Here is an 18,518-nt window from a genome sequence, read left to right on the forward strand (position 1 = left end):
AATAAATGTTGACGGACCATTTTTTGTATTTTTCATTGTGGACTTGTGGGTTTTTTCTATTTTCAAGATTATTCGTAAATATTTTACCCATATATTTTTTTAAAAATCACCTTTTAGTTTTTGTCAAGTTTTTTCTACATGGTTGAATTAAAACATAACAAATATCAAATATAAAAAAAAAAAAGGAAAAATAAGTACCTTCTATTCATTTATCTGATGAAATATATAATGAAAAAGAAAAATATTGCATTAATAGCAAAACAAAGTCGAATTCAAACCTTACCAAAGATCAATAAATCATACATTATCCATTCAAAAATTTCCCATCCATATTTTCTAATATAATAAATAATCAGATCTAATTGAAACATGAAAATGAATTGTGATATAAGACTACCCAACTAACAATGAAATTTCCTTTTTTTTTTTTCTTTTTTGTCTTTGTGCGGAGAGAATTATTGAAATGGAAGTTGGAATAATAAATTTAACCTAATTATATGTTATAAACCTTAACATTGGGTACTTTTCAAGTTAGTTTCTATTATTTAAATTTCATTTTGTTAAGGTTGGTATATGATAAACTTTAATTTGTTGACATTTTTTAGGGGAAAATAAAGTAATATATCAAAGTAAACTCTTTCTACATTATTTTTAAATTATGTTCAAATCTATTTAAGAAATTTTATTCCATATAAGTTTGTTATAAACTAATTTTAACGTTTGCCAACAATAAATTACTAAATTAAAATGTTCAAGCATTAAAAAAATTAAATTAAACCATGTTCAATAACTTTGTAAAAATAAAACTTGGTTTGAAATTTGTTTTTGCACTTTTAAATGTTTAATTTAAGTACACGGTTTTCAAACAACTTTTAAATTTAGTTTTTAAAAATTTATTATAATATTTACGTGAAAAAAGATAATTTGTGAATATATTTTTAAAAAGCTAGTAAAATGATAATAAACAATACAAATATTTTGAAAAAAATCCACAATAAACCAACAATAGAAGATAAACTTACGATTAATTTAGAGTAGGTGATAGGTTGAACATGTTGAAATACAATAACTAAGAGGGCCTTTGGTTCTCAACCTGCTTTTGGTAAAGTTTTAAGGGAAATTGTATTGGGTAACACAATAAAAATCTAATTTAACAATATTAGCACTAATCTTTTCAATTTTGCAAATATAACAACTTTTTAATTTTTGTTGATATTTCTTATTTTACTTTTTTCATTATTCCAAAATTGCCCTTTTCTGCTGTTTTCTCTTCCTCTTTCATTTTTCTTTATTGTTCTCCTTCATTTTTCGTTTTTTCTTCTCTTCTTTGCCGTTCTTCTTCACCATTTCTCCTATTCACCTACTTCTCTTCTCCTTGTCTTCTTCTGCCTCTTTTCCACCGTCCTTCTCTTCTCTCTTCAGTTTCGTTCTTTTAGATTTCTCCCTCTTCGTTGGCTTTTTTTTTTATCATCTTCTCCTCTGTCTTCTTCTCTTATTCTCCTCATTTTTTCTTCAGGGAAAACAAGAATTATGTATGTATTTCTTCCCTTTTTTGAAGCCCTAATATTATTTCTGTGAATTGCTCATATATTATTTATTAAAATTCGGGCTACGATTTGTTCTTCCTCATCTCTTTTATTTGTTCTTTTATTTGTTCATAATATCTTTTATCGAAAGGAACTTCGTAGATTAGTTTGGTTTTATTTAGTTATGTTCAAGTCTATTTTTTTTTCAATTTGTATCAGTTTTTTATATCAGCGGTATGATATATTTATATTATACGTATTAGTTGACTGATATACTTACTACGTGTTTTTTATTTTCCCAAAATTGTTGCAGTTCATTGTAGTTATGGTTAAATTGGCAGTAATTGTTTTTCAGAGCGGTCAATGGGATGAGCAACATTACTACGTGGATTACAAAACAAATTGTGTTTTGGTTGATGGAGTGATATCATCATTTGATTCTTTTGTGAACTTGATTCATACTGAAATTCAAGTTGAGTCATGTATTGAATTTTCAGTTTTAATTTGTTGACTATAGGCGATAATGATGTTCAACATGTTATTAAGATTTTAAACATACCATAACAACTGTATCAACAATACATAAAGTGTATCATGCTTAGTGCATCAGATGTATTTAATTAATTGAGTGTATCAATAGTTTCACGAGTGTATCAACAACATGTCAAGTGTTTCAAACTAATAACATGTACCAATGAAGTTTAGCAAGTGATTAAGTGTATTACATCTATCAAATGTATTAGCAAACAAACAAGTGTATCAATGATATATAAAATGTATCATTCTTAGTGCATCAAATGTATTTAATTGATTGAGTATATCAATAGTTGAGCATGTGTATCAACAACATATCAAGTGTTTCAAACTAATAATATGTATCAACGAAGTTTAGCAAGTGATTAAGTGTATTAAATCTATTAAGTGTATCAGCAAACAATAACAAGTGTATTAACGATATATCACGTGTATCAACGATATTTAAAGTGTATCATTCTTAGTACATCAAAGTGTATTTAATTGATTAAGTATATCAACAGTTGAGCAACTGTATCAACAACATATCAAGTGTATCGAACTAATAATATGTATCAATGAAGTTTAGCAAGTGATTAAGTGTATTAAATCTATCGAGTGTATCATGAAATAATAACAAGTGTATCAACGATATATAAACTGTATCATTCTTAGTGCTCCATGTGTATTTAATTGATTGAGTGTATCAACAACATATCAAGTGCTTTAAACTAATAATATGTATCAGTGAAGTATTAGAGAGTAAAAAAAAAGTGTACGAGGAGTACATCAGCAAAACAAATCAGATATATCAATGGTATATATTGGTGTATCAACCGTATATATTGGTATTAGTAATGACTAAAGGGTAGCTTCGTAATTTCGTATTTTTAAAATGCGGGCTGGGCTTCAATTTTGATATTTTTGCAAATGTAAAAATGATGTGTTATGGGCCTAATTATGATACTATAATTGTCATATTTGCAAGAGCCCCAAGTTTTAATCTACTCAATGTTTGAGTCTTCTATTTCTTAAAACAAATGTTTCGATTTTTCATTATAATAGTTAAAGTTTTTGGTTATTATAACTCAAACCCTCCTATAGCGAAATTATTTGAAATCTTTCACTGTCTTTGGTTGACTAAGAAACTTCGGTCATTTACAAAATGACACTATCATTAATTTAAATTAATGCTTGATAAATATGAGACAAAGTAGCTCGTCCAATCAAATTGTGCAACGTGGTGATTAGGCTTGACACTAGGTTAACTCAAATTTATTAAAATAAAGTGGGTCAAACTTAAAAATCTATTTAAAAATCGATTAATTTAAGTTCAAAAGTCTAAAAGATGGGTCCAAAGTCAACTGGGGCCTTTCAAAACTTTATATATAGAGGAGGTCACTTTTCGGTTTGATTGATTCAGATAGAGATCTAGAAATCAAAATTTAGAGAATTCAACAAAGTGATCTTTAACAAACTGAGCATCTCTTCTCTAACAAATAGATTGTCTCAATTTTCAACAAATGAAGCATTTTTTATCCAACAAGTGACTGTCTCGTCTTCAACAAATGAAGCATCTCTTCTCCAACCAATAGATCATCTCTTCTCCAACGTATAGATTTTTTTTTCTTCAAAATATCTAACTTCTTTTCTCCACTGAATAGATCTCTTCTTCAACAAATTGACCATTTCTTCTCCAACAAATAGATTGTCTCATCTTCAAAAAATTGAGCATCTCTTTTCCAACTAATATATCTTCTCTTCTTCAACAATTTGAGCATCTTTTCCTCAAACGAATAGATTGTCTCTTCTTCAGCAAATCAATCATATCTTCATTATCTACAAATTAAAGATTGATCTTCTCAAATATTTGAAGGCTTCAACAAATTGTTGGACTCTCCCCCCTTAAGGATTGATTTTCTAAAAAATTTAAAGACTTCAACAAATTCATTGTTTCTTCACCATCTACAAATTGAAGGTCGATTTAAAAAGGACTAACAAGCTCAAAGGCCGATCCTTGAAGAAAATTAAAAAGCGCAAAGGTCATTCCTCGAAGAAGATCATCAAACCCAAAGCTCGATCATCTAAGAAGATTTACAAGTTCAAGGATTGAAATTTATGTATTCAGAGAGAGCACCAAGAATAAAAATTAGAGACTACAACAACTATATTATAAATCAATAAAATCAAACTTATTTCCACAAATTAAATTTCCTTTGTCGAAATCTCGTGTGAACAGTAACCATTCTTTCTCTTTATTTGGAACTCATTCTAAAATATTTTGTACCATGATTATTGAATATAATAGCCAATTTAGCACCCTAAATAACTTTGTTGGCGCTCATATCTCATTTTTGTTGGGCTTTACTATGAGACTCCAGCGGGATCAACCTCTGACCTACTCTACTTAGGTCTAGCCTTTAAATATTTCAAGTTGGCCTTGTTGAGAGAACTCACATCAGTTTGATGTTAAACCTATTACACTCTAATACTTAAATTAAATTAGTACAATGAGTGTTTAGTAGCACAAAAGAAGGTTGAGTCTCTGTTTTGGAATTTCTTACCCTTTTCTTTGAGGTGATCAAATAGCGCTATTTACAAGTACTTCTTCTTACACATCCATCTAGTTGAATGTAATGTTGAAGTTTACAGAGTATCAGTGTGAGCCTATCACAGTTACTTTTCAATTGGAATATTCGATCTGCTTGACTAGTCTAGTCAATCAAAACCTCAAGTTTGACATTTCTCTCTTGGGAGACTTACACCTTCTATTTCCATATCCATCTTTTATCCTTTGAATTGTGCCCACTTGTGGGCTTTGAATATAGCCTCAATTGCCTAAATAGTTGTAACTATTGTTTTAATATAGTGAATAGTAAAAAAGAAAAAGGTATTGTAAATATAATGATATAAATGTAGATATCCATAACCTACATATGTTACAATTTTCATATAACTCTTATTCAATTCCATATTGTAACATTCATTTCATTGAATTTCATAATGTAACCTATACCATGATATGTCCTATAAATAGAGGAGTGTGGTACCTTTATAAGACACACCACAATTGAGTTCAATTGTCTTCTCTTCTCTCTCTCTTCTATTCTTCTTTTGTGTTCTTGCATTGTTTTTATTTAGTTTTTTGTTCTTTATTTTATAACACGTTATTAGCACGACACTCTACAATTTTATCATTTGCAAAAAGTAGGTTATAATATTAGTTTGTTTTTTTTGTGTTTTGGTATATCTGTGAATATTGCATGAAACAATCCATGTATACATCATGCATAGTTTAAATGTTTGAGATCGAATGTAATATTTTATACCTATTGCATGTTGTAATTTTACATATTATGTTTACATGATTATTGTTTGTTAAAAAATATTTTTAGTTCATCTTAATTTCTTTATGATTTATGTGATTGTTTATGTTTGATTCTTATTTCAATTATTTTAAGATCTATGTATAGTTTATGGGTTCTTTATGATTTGTGTTTATAATTTAGTTATTTACTTTCTATTAGTATAAGTTTTGTAATTATTTTTATGATCTAAATGTTTTTATCAATTTACGTAAGTATGTTGTTTTAACATATTATGTATAAGTATGTTGTAAAATTAACATTTTTGGTGTGTATTGTTGTTAATTTTTCATAATATGTATATGTAATTTTTATTTGTAATTTTAATTATTGTACATTAACATGCATGTTTTGAATTATTATATATGGGTTTTATTGATTTTTGTATCATGTGCATAATATGATATTTATCTAAGTTGTCTTAGAATGCATGTTTGACATGTTTATTAAATTTCTAATATAAGTTAGTTTCTTTGTTCTTTGTTATAGTTTTACCATGTTGAGTCTTATCAAATTAGAATTTCTAGCTCTTAATACCAATAGTGATAATTATTTATCATGGGTGCTTGATGTTGAAATTCATTTGGATGTCATGAATCTTGGAGAAACAATTAAAAAAGGAAACACGACTTTAAGTCAAGAAAAGGTGAAAACCATGATTTTCCTTCGACATCATCTTCATGAGGGACTAAAGATTGAATATCTTACAATAAAAGATCCCTATAAACTATGGTAAAGTTTAAAAGAAATGTATGATCATAAAAAAGTGTGATTCTTCCTAAGGCTCGATATGATTGGATGCACTTAAGGTTTCAAAGATTTTAAATCAGTAAGTGATTATAATTCCGCATTATTTAAAATTTGTTCAAAATTATTGTTATACGGAGGAAAAGTTACTGATGAAGATGTGTTAGAGAAAACCTTTTCAACATTTCATATCTCGAATATACTCCTGCAGCAGTAATATCGAGAAAGAGGTTTTAAAAAGTATTTTGAACTCATATTATGCCTTATTGTGGCTAAACAAAATAATGAGTTAGAACCTTGACCAACTTGAGCAACACCATTCCCTGAAGCGAATGTTGTATTTTTAAATAATATTAATGGTCGAGGTCGAGGTCGAGGTCGTGGTCATGACCGAGGTCGTTACCGTGGTAGAGGAAGAAGTAATTATACTTTACGTGGTAATAATCATTTAGATTTCAAGAAAATCACAAATGATTATCATAGAAGGAAGACTCCACAAAATAAGAAAATTAAAATTGGTGAAAATCAATGCTTCCGTTGTGGTATGAATGGTCATTAGACTCGTACTTGTCGTACATCCAAGCACTTAGTCGACCTCTATCAAGGCTCATTGAAGGAAAAAAGGGAAGAATGTGGAAGTAAATTTTTCCTATCAAGATGATGTATTTAACCCTTCCAACATGACCCATTTGGATGTGGCGAACTTCTTTGAGTTTCTTGAAGAGAAAAATGATGTTAATGAAGGAGTAGCAAATACTTCTTTTAATTATGATAATGTCCAAAACTAATATTTGCATTATGTTTTCTCTTTTTAACATTTGCCATTTTATTTATATCATTTACGTTTCAAAGTTAGTTTTTTCTTTTTACCAAAAGACTTATTGTAATAGTTTTTTTTTATGAAGAGTTATGGACATTTCTCATATTTTGACTAACTCAAAGATGAATAATGAAGATTTATGTTTGACAGATAGTACACTTACGCACATAATACTTAAAAGTAAAAAATATTTTTCTACATTGACAATGCTTAAAGCAAATGTCAATACAATATCAGGTCCTACAAAATTGATTGAAGGTTTTGGTAGAGCAAACCTTATTTTGCGTAGAGAAACAAAATTCACAATTAGTAATGCTTTGTTTTCTAGTAAGTCAAAAAGAAACTTATCAAGTCGAAACCTAACATTTGCAAGATTACTTACTCAAATAATCAAATTAAGAACACAGTTTCTTGATTATACAATAAAAAAAATTCGACGTGATAATGCTGGTGAATTTACATCTCAAGCATTTAATAGTTATTGCATGTCAATTGGGATAAATATTGAACGTTTTGTAGCTCATGTTCATACACAAAATAGTTTGGTAGAATCATTTATCAAGCGTTTACAATTGATTGCCTGATCATTACTTATGAGAGCAAAACTTCCATTATCTATATGGAGTCATGTTATTTCGCATGCAGCGTCACTTATACACATAAGATCGACATCTTATCATAAGTATTCCTCAATACAATTAGTTTATGGACAAGAACCAAATATTTCTCATTTGCGAATTTTTGGTTATGCAGTATATGTTTCAATTTTTTCACCACAACGTACTAAAATGGGACCTCAAAGAAGGTTAGGAATATATGTCGGATTTGAATCCCCATCAATTATTAGATATCTTGAACCCTTGACGGGGGATGTATTTATTGCATGATTCACTGATTGTTATTTTAATGAGACAAATTTTCCAACATTAGGGGGAGGAATTAAGAAGTTGGAAAATGAAATTGTCTGGAATGTATTGTTATTGTCTCATTTAGATCCTCGTGCAAAGCAATGTGAACTAAAAGTTCAAAAGATAATTCATTTACAAAGTGTAGCAAACCAAATGCCAAATGCATTTACAGATACTAAGAAAGTGACCATGTCACATATTCCAGCTGCAAATGCTCCATCTATAATTGAAATCCTAACTCAACAAATTGATACAATTAATGAATCAGTGCTGCGCCAAAAGTATGGTAGACCGATGAGTTCAAAAGATAAAAATCCTCGAAAAAGAAAAGTGACCAATAGTCGAAATGACTTAATTGACAATAGAAACATTCAAGAAAAAGTCTTGGATACGACTAATGGTAAAAATGTTGAAGAGACTCAAGTATATGAAGATAACAATGAGATCTCGATAAATTATACCATGACAAGAAAAAGATAGAATAGAACTAACGTAGTTGTGGACAACATTTTTGCGTATAATGTTGCACATAATATCATTCATAAAAATGAGGATTATTAACCTAAATTTGTTGACGAATGTGGTGGTCCGATCACTAGATCTTTCGACCTCGAGAAAATAATGAAGAATTACTTGGGTCCTGAAGTACTAAATATAGCATTTTTCAGTAAATTTATTAGCAAGATATAGTTCTTCTCCAAAAAAAAGATATTAGAATGGAGTTAAGCATGTACTTCTTTATCTTCGAGGGACAATTGATATGAGTTTGTTTTATTCAAATAAATCAAAATTTGATCTAGTTGGTTATGCAGATGCTGGATATTTATCTGGCCCACACAAAACAAGATCTCAAACAGGTTATCTGTTTACATGTGGAGGAACTGCTATACCTTGGCGGTCTGTAAAGCAAACCATTACGGCCACTTCATCGAATCATGCAGAAATTCTTGCAATTTATGAAGCTAGTAGAGAATGTGTATGGATGGGGTCAATGACTCATCATATTCGAGAAACATGTGGTTTGTCTTTCAGTAAAAATTTACCAATCATATTATTTGAAGATAATACCCTATGTATAACACAAATCAAAGGAGGGTATATAAAAGGAAATAGAACAAAGCATATCTCACCAAAACTCTTCTATACACATGACATCGAAGAAAATGGTGACATCAGTGTTGTTCAACAGATTTCTTCAAAAGATAACTTGGCAGACTTATTCACAAAAACATTACCCACATCAATGTGCACAACATTGGAATGCGACGACTCAGAGAATTCAAGTAATATAACCATGATGGGGAGTAGAAATATTGCCCTTAAGGAATAGGAATACTGCACTCTTTTTCCCTTGACTATGATTTTTCTCATTGAGTTTTCCATGCAAAGTTTTTAATAAGGCAATATTAATGTATAAAAATGTCTTTTTCCTTCGCTAGGAATTTTTCTCCATCAAGTTTTTTCCTAGTAAAGTTTTAACGAGACATTTATTTTTATATAATATGGATATCTAAGGGTGAGTATTGTAAATATAATGATATAAATGTAGATATCCATAACCTACATAGGTTACAATTTTCATAACTCTTATTCAACTTCATATTGTAACATTCATCCCGTTGAATTACATGATGTAACCTAGACCATAATATGTTCTATAAATAGAGGAGTGTCGTGTCTTTGTAAGACATAGCACAATTGAGTTCAATTGTCTTCTCTTCTCCCTCTTTTCTCTATTTTTTTTGTGTTATTGCATTGTTCTTATTTAGTTTTTGGTTTTTTATTTTATAACAAAAGGAATATCGAGGAAGGGAAGAAAAAGAAAAAAGAAAGGAGGATTGAATCTAAAGGCATCTCTTTTTAAATCCTCATTGGTCAACCGCCGGTCCCAACATCCCTTATCTTTCCACCTCCGACATTGCTTTTTCTAATGATTCTTTTAAAACCCTTTCTTTTCTTTTTAATTTTGCCTTTTCCCATTTTGAAGTACGAATTTTTGTTTTTTTTTTCTTAAAAGATTAGACTTGAATCTCACCACAATTTTAAAATATCGATCTGGATAACAATATTGGAGTCTTGGAATCTCCAACGTTACATAAAATTTCGATGAAAATTTCTGAAAGAATTATAAAAACAAAAAGTTCAAAAAATAAATTTAAATTAATAAATGTTCAAATAGAAGAATGGTAAAGAAAATGGTATATTTGACAAAATATAACAAAATTTTAAATTATATCAACGATAGACATTGAAATGCTTCTATCAATAGTGATAAAATATTATCAGTGTCTGTTATTGATAGAATCCAAAATTCTAATATATGTCGTAAACATTTTAATTTATTTTACAATATTTAAAATTATTCCTTTCAAATAAGTAAGCATGTCTAATATATATTATATATATATTTATAACATTTTAATGTACATCTTTTGAATTTCATGAATTTTTCTACGGTATAATGAACATACTCATTCATCTTTAGTATCAATATCAAACTAAAAATATAAAAAATATCGTGTACAATATTTTATATTTTATAATTTTACCTCGTTTAAATACTACTATGTACACAATTTTACCCAAAAAAATTATTTTTGAGTAACTTTTAGCTAATTTACTTAAAATAATAATTTTAAATGTTTGAAATTTTGCCCAAATTTTTTTTCTGAAAATTATCTAACATTTGGATCTTTTTTTCTTTCCAAAACTGAAATAAGATTTAAATGTAATTTTAATTTAAAAAGTTATAGAATTAATAAACAAATGGAAAATTGTTGAATTCCACTTGTTTCTAAACCAAATACGTGTAAATTTCTTCTTGCAAACACTTTAATTAATATTGTGGGAGTAAAAATCTATTCAATCTTTATTTGGAAAGAATAGTAGAGTCCACTTTAGAATTTCATGTTAAAACAAACCTATAGTTTTTTTATAATTTCTATTTATACTTTCTAGTTGGGTAGATCAAATCCTCACTTCATTTATACAGTATTCAATAGAATTTTGAATTTGACAATAATGGGTTATTCCTATTTATATTAGGGGAGCAAAAGTTTAACAAAACCTATAAACTGAAACCAATTGGTTCTCTCTGGCTTCTTTCACAAAATGGAGCCCACCGTTCAATAATTTATAGATTCAACACCCTTGGTTCGGTCTGCAGTTCAAGAATCGAAATGGAGAGTTTTTGACGCTTACATATTAAAAACTGATCACTTTGATTCTATCTTTGGTTAGACAAAAACTAGACCAAACTAAATTGTGATATTCTTAATTCTTGAACTCCTAAAAGGGAACTTTCAAAGTGAGATTTTTCAAAATCGAGATTTCTAAAACCGATCCAAAATAAAGTTAAAAGTTTAGGGTAAGAAACCATATAGACACAAACCTACCTTTTAAAGTCAGAGAACTAAATATATAGACACTGAAAATTCTCATGACTTATTAGACATTCATGGTCAACGACTATATGGACACAAGCCTAGAATCTGCATAACCTATTGGTTATTTTTTTTAATGTTCAAAGACCAAATAGATACAAGTCTAAAACCTCCCAAACTAAACTTATAATTTAATCTTTTCTATTTAATTGAATTTCCTTTTCATTACAGTAACAAAGTAACATGGAAATTCTGATTCACCTGTAACATCAATGCCTAACTCCATTGACACGTGAAAATGTTTGATAGAAATGTCGACAAGTTGACAAAAGACCCTTTTTCAACTTCTTTTTCAACTTTCAAGCATGTCAAAGGAAAAAAAAAAAAGAAGGTAGACACCATTAACTTCTTCTCTTCTAATAATACTTAATAACTTAGGAATGCAGTCTACCCTTGAAACTATTTGTGATATGCAACTTCAGTACAGCAGCCAGCCACTAAGGAAATTGATAATAAGCAAAGTGATAGATACAACAAGGCCATCTCTCTAAGCACTGAGGGTCAAGGAGATAACTGAAGAGAGTTTGAACTTACGAACTTTTGTAGAATTTTGAGGCTGAAACAAAATCTCTGTGCTTGATCTTACTGTCACTTCCCTCCACTCTGAAGATGAAGCTGAGCCCCCACTTCGATAGTCGCGTGGAGCGTACAATACTTGCAATCTTGTAGGAGCTACAATTGGTATTTATACAGAAACAAGTAAATAAAGAACACAATAACTTTACCATTTTACAGTTCACATGTTAAGGATAGCATACTAGGGATGCAAGCCAATAATAACGTAGGAAGCATGGTAGCTTAGCTTAAAGTAATATTGTTAATTAAATGATAAAGAATGACAATTTAGTTCGATGTGAAAAATGTATATATATATATAGATATACATGTTATGTTAAGAAGTGAGTAATTTGAGCATGATACAATACTTTATCCAGCAATCTACTTCATTCTGTCATATACAGAGACAAGAAACCTTTTGGGGGCTATATTTGTGATCCTCATTCCTCCCCCCTTTCAAAAAATAATAAATAAATAATCAAATAAAAGATCCAGACAATGGGGTATGGTGGTAGGGTCGGAGTAATAGTGTTGAAGTACCATCAAAATCCGGAGCAAAAAAGGAAACAGTCCCTTGAATGGCTTGTCCATAGAGGTACTACCATCTTAAAATATCCCACTATTCTTCTTTTATGCCAAATTGTCCACGTTAGAAATGAAATAGGTGGGGAAGACGATGAATCATCATCTAAATCAACCACGTGATGCTTTCCTCTGAATGGCAATGATAGGTATAGAACTTCTAAATATCAAATGATAAGATAAACAATTGAATCCTTCAGAGACTCACTGCAGACAAGAGTACCTTAAAAAGAGCAGTGCTAAATTTGTAGCGGGATTTATATGGAAATATACACAACTGGAGCAAATATGTGTGTGTGTGTGTGTGTGTTGAGATTTATATGAAACCCATCAAATCAGTATGGGATAAGCATGAATCGAACTTTATCAAGATCCATTCAAGGAATCCAACTTTAAGTACAGCTGAGAATGAAACTAAGAGAGGATAGAAGCAATGGAATTTTCATGGCTGACTAACTGGATAGATTTGGGATGACTCAGACATGCACACTGTTAGAGAATAAGGAAAAATAAAGGGAATTTAACAGTCGATCAATAAAATAAAAAATGTTGGAAATTCAGAATTGAGTCCTCCATTTCCATAACATAAAAGTGATAAAGGAAAAGTACAGTTGACAGAATCTAATCAAGCAATAAATATGCAGAACATTACCAAATCCAAGCATGCTCGTCTTTTGAATGGTCAGATGACTAATTTTTGACCGTTTGATGTCTCTCAAATAGTCAACATCTTCTTCCTTGCCCCTGAATTCCAGAAAGTCTCCAAGTATATATTTCCCTTTGAGCTCCAATCTGAAGAAAAGGAAAAATAGAAGTTATAAGAAAAGTACTATTTCCATTTTCTACTCTCCTCATTCTCTTTCTTTCTTATCATTTTTATTACAACCTTCCTATCTTGTATTTTAGATAACCAACTCTGCATGAAGGAATAAATATGTCTAGAATAACGAGGAAAAATGTAAAAGAGAAGTTCAATAATCATCCATATCCAATACCGAAACACAATCCTAGTCACATATCACCAGTGGACATACTTGGACCAAAAAAAGAGTTTATGTGAAGCTTTTTCATTTTCTTTTCCATTTTTGTCATTTACTAAAAATAAAATGCAGTAAAACAATGCTCGTGTTAAGTAACAATAAGAATGTTCTTTATATGTAAAAACAAAACTATCACAATGCATTCCATAAATGCATTTTTCTTTTTTTCATTTCGTGGTGCGGGGTGGCAGACATTGCATGGATATTGAACTCACTTATCCCACATTGGTGCAGTGCCAAGTATAGCTTTAAGCTTTTGATCCAGAGGTTCTTCCTGCAACTCTTTCTTTCCACGAAATGCACCTTTCATCCAGCCAGAGAAGGAACTGTGTCCTGGTTTCAGCTGCATCCACTGGTCATAGGTAATAACTTCAGAAGGAAATAACCCCGAGTCAATTGTTCTGTAAAAGGAAAAAACAACTGTTAGAAAATTATTGCAACTTGAGAACTCTACCAAAACATTAATTTTCTCCGTAAATGCTCTATGCATAACCATAAAGCAATTCCATACTAATATCAGCCATGCTATCATAAATTAGATTGAAAGAACCATACATTTATCATGATCCAAATTCTAGATGACTGGAGTCATCTTCATTGAAATGACTTCAAAATATCAGATGCCCCACATGCATAAACCTAATAATAGGAAATAAGCCAAAGACGAGGAGAGTACAGCAGGCGGAATTTACAGCCTGCGGCTCATCCAATCTAAACCCAAACCATACACGTGCCCTTGAAATAGCAACAGTTGGTTCTTGATACTGAGGAGTTCAGAACTTCCGTTTATTGGTGAGGCATGCCACATGAAATAACAAAAGTAATCAGATTCAAAATTTCAAATGGAACTTGAGAGAGGCACCAATTAGGACAACAAATAGAACCTGAGAGAGGCACCAATTAGAACAACAAAATTATTCTAACTCAAACACTGAATCCCAAACCCCACTTTTCTCACTAAATACTAATTACTAAGTAGTCTGGACTTCCTTCAATTCAAAATTCGAGAATTAAGAAAGTTTTGATAGGAGCATTTGTACAGATCAGGTTTCATCTGGTTAACTTTCTGGAATACTAAACACTCAGGGCCCGCTTGGGAGAAGGGTTGATTTATGGAAGGACTAGTGTTATGATAACCTTAGTATTATAATAGTCCTAGTGTTATGATAGTATACGTTTGGGGGAAGGATTATGATAGGTAGTACTATGATAGTATGTGCTTGGAGGAAGGGGAGGAAGGATTATGACAGTAGTGTTAAGATAGTATGTGTTTGGGGGAGGATTGAGGAAGGAGTGAGAAAGATTGGGGAAGGAGTGCAATAGTGAAAAAGAGAGAAAAGAAGGATTATGGAAAACCTAATCCTTCCCCAAACGTGGAGTGGGTTAACATAACCCACTGCACTCCCCCATAGTCACACAGTACTTAATCAATGATTTCAATGTCAATTTTAGAACTTCTACCACATTCATTATCAGAAGGAAAAAGAGAACACAACTTGAGCTCACTTGAAGAAAATAAAATTTTTCAGCCATCATACCATGTAACAAGACCCAACTCATTACCGGAATTTGGGATTTGGAAGTACAACTTTGCATGACAAATACCCTGCTGGAACATCCACTCCTCTTTGTTCAAGGTAAGACTCCAGGACTGGTATCAACTGCTTGGTCTCTTCAACCTGAAAGTAGCAAAGCAGTACAAAACAGTTGGGGAAAATGCAAAATTAAATTTATTTTGATCACTCACATGACAAAAAAGTTCTATAATATGATAAAGCTGCCAGACCAAAATCCACAATCAACAACCTATAATCAGAGACCAGAAATAATTTATACACAGACATTTTCTTTTTGAACTAAAATACATACAAGTCCAACAGTGCAGGTAACTCTATCAGCTCAACAGCATTGCCATTGTTTCCAGTATGTACAACATGATTAATTGGCAATTATCAGGTACCACTAAAATGGGTATTACAGCTTACATGCCAACTATTGTGATATTGATAGATTAAGTGGGAACTACGACATTCAACATTACTTACAAATTTCTTCCACACCTCCAAATTTAATGTTCTAAAAGAAAAATCATGGAAACTGAAGCAATAATAATTTAACTATCACTTACAGGATCAGGAAGAGTCTTTGCCTTATGTTTCCCATCATCACAAACCCAGGAACCATCCGAATTGATGGAGACAAATCCTGATAAGTTCTTAACTGATATCACCAATAACTCCCTGTAAATGAATTAACTAATGTGAAACTTCAAAAGTTGAATCAAAGTATCACAGCATGAATATTATTGTAAACCAAAATACATATCTTAGATATAGGATTCTCTTAAGTAATTTCCCTTTAGGATACAAACACTTTATCAAAGAGAGACTGGACAGTGGTAGCATCTCCATCCCTTACATACCCTCGAGTCAATAGATTACTGATATACTTACAAAGGGGCTCCTTAGACAAAACTTTGATTCGTGTGTTAGCAAGTTAGGTTTTTCCAACATTTACGTCCCAACTTGAAGAGAGTGTTAGAAATAGTGTGCTTGGGTCATGTTGACAGCCTAAGGGTAGTTGAGATTTACTTCGTCCAAATTTTTTATTATTTTAGTCAGGCTCGTGTTGCCTATAAATATTTTTCCCTTTATATCTTTATTATCATAAGAAAATAAGAAGGTTTTTCTCCCTGTACTAGGGTTTCCACCTAAATTTGTGTTTGTTCTACTATTTCTACTTTCAATAAATTCTATTAGTTTGGGATTATTATTGTTATGAAACTAGCTCAACAAGGGATGATCAAGCATCACACCCGTTGCAAGTATCTGTTGAACACTTCTGTTACTAATCATCAAATTGTCTGGCTACAAAGATTCAGGTTCTCCCATAATTATTCAAGCATTGGAAAGATTCTTAGCTTGATGGCTTTCCTTTTCCTTTATCTCTACCTTCCAAACATTATTCAATGTGGCTGACAACAAGGTTTAAGAATTGATATTGGACAAATGACAAGACTCAACTTTAGAAGTCCCTTCAACCACAGGAGAGCCAGTCGTGATTAGTGGTTATAAACTTATAATATTCATTGGTCCGTGGACTTTCTAGCTTTCTCTTGGTGGGTTTTACTTCCAAGCCAAACACAAATTTTCTATAGCTATATGGAAGGATTAAATATCCAAAACAACTTTCAATCTCTCTCAAACAACACACAAAATTCATCAAGGAACCCTTATATCGTCATCTTTCCTAGGTGTATTCTCTTCCAATAATAATAATAATAATCGCTTGTTCCTGCATTGTCCTTTCACCTTCGATTGTTTTTATATTGGTGGAAAGGAAACTGTTAATCTTCTGCGACTTTTATGTAACTCTTCCAAGGTCTACCTGCGGGGTTGTCAATCTTTCTACTCTCAATTTAAAACAGAGACTAGGGCTCTGCTCTTTATTGCAATTCCATTTGAGCTATTCCCTGTCTAGTTGTATAGAGAAAAGTACTAGGATTGAACTGAGTAGCTACTACAATGAAGATTTTCTCAATAACTAACTAAGAGGTCATGATTTCAATCCATGGTGGTCACCCACCTAGGAATTATTTTCCTATGAGTTTCATTGACACCCAAATGTTGTAGGGTCAAGCAGGTTGCTCCACAAGATTAGCTGGGATGTGTGTAAGCTAGCTCGGACACACACGGATATAAAAATAAATAAATAATAAAAGAAAAGAAGATTTTTCAAACAACTTAAAAAACTTAAGTTTGTCGATGAACACCCTATTGCTCCCCTCAGACCATAACCCAACGAGACTTTAGAAGAAGGTAAGTAAACAAAAAATTCAAACAAAAGGAGCAATATAATAAAAACATTAGAACTAGACAAAGCCTATGTTTGTGTTGCACATCGGGGGGTTCTCTTTTTGCTTCTTTTTTTTATAAGAATACACGTGTTATTACTCGGTGCTCCTCATGGTTACAAGGATCGTCTAAACCAAGACCATGGAAGGGAGTTATTTTACTAAGGAACAAAAAAATAATTACCTTGGGCCCAAGGACATCAAATTTTCACAACCAGAAAACGGTATCATGCCTTCTTAATTTCATTTTCATTGTAAATGTTAAGCATAAAAAAGTGGCATTCGTTCATTACAAGGACGTGTGTGTATATATATATAGCCCCCGGACTTGAAAATGAATGATAAAAAATAGAAAGCAATTCCACAATATTTTTACCACAAACTACCATAGCTACCGTACAAGTTCAAAAGCAGGATTCATACTCTTTGGTGACCACTACGAGATCAATGTTCTGCCGAGAACCGGTGTCAGCATCAGGAATCCGAAGCCCAACGTAAGCCTTTCCACCATAAAGCTTTTCGAACCTACAAAAAGAAAAATAAGGGAAAGCATCTGAACGACACATTTTGTGAATTAGAAAAATAAGGGAAGTGGAACGAACAAACAAGAAAGTACAGCAAGGGCGATCGGGAGTTTCATAACACTTCCGATGCAATTAACAAGTCAATCACAAGGTCCTGTCTGCTTACTCGATTGTATCAGAATCCAAACAATGAATTACAAAACAATTGATGAACAGACAAGGGGGGAAGAGAAAAAATTGAAATATAGAAGCTGAAATGAAGTAAAGATGAAGTACCTACTCGCGACGGCGAAAATAGCATTAAAATCGGAGGTCTCAACCTCCATAACATCGTCGTCGCCGGCGAAGAAAAGCTTGAAGAGGCCGTAGACGACCAGTCCACCGACAATTGCGAACCACATGATCGATCTCTTGATAACTCGTTGGGTGTTATCGGCGGAATTTCGAAGTTCGTTTTTTGTTAGAAAGTTCTCTTCGTCCCGAAGGAAAGAATTGAAAATATGTTTTTGTTTGAAATTTCTTCGAAGGTTAGACCGGAAAACTAGGGGAAAATTTTGTATTTCTTTGTAGTAAAATTGGGGTCGGAGATTCTTGGAAATTATGTAAAAGGATAGACTAATTTTGAGGGTTACACGTGTT

The 18,518-nt window shown here is 31.5% G+C and overlaps 1 protein-coding gene across 1 annotated transcript; it reads right to left on the minus strand.

The window, feature by feature from the left end:
- Nucleotides 1–11,441: 11,441 nt before the first annotated feature.
- LOC103498367 (uncharacterized) lies at nt 11,442–18,475 on the minus strand. The gene is made up of 7 exons (XM_008460948.3): nt 18,156–18,475; nt 17,779–17,880; nt 15,631–15,742; nt 15,066–15,181; nt 13,718–13,903; nt 13,115–13,254; nt 11,442–11,994 (listed from the first exon to the last, which is right to left on the minus strand). The coding sequence occupies exons 1-7, from the start codon at nt 18,278–18,280 to the stop codon at nt 11,810–11,812; spliced, it is 966 nt and encodes a 321-aa protein (XP_008459170.1). The 5' UTR covers nt 18,281–18,475; the 3' UTR covers nt 11,442–11,809.
- Between the last annotated feature and the right edge of the window lie 43 nt (nt 18,476–18,518).

This window comes from Cucumis melo, chromosome 11 (assembly GCF_025177605.1).
Source record: "Cucumis melo cultivar AY chromosome 11, USDA_Cmelo_AY_1.0, whole genome shotgun sequence".
Lineage (NCBI taxonomy): Eukaryota > Viridiplantae > Streptophyta > Magnoliopsida > Cucurbitales > Cucurbitaceae > Cucumis > Cucumis melo.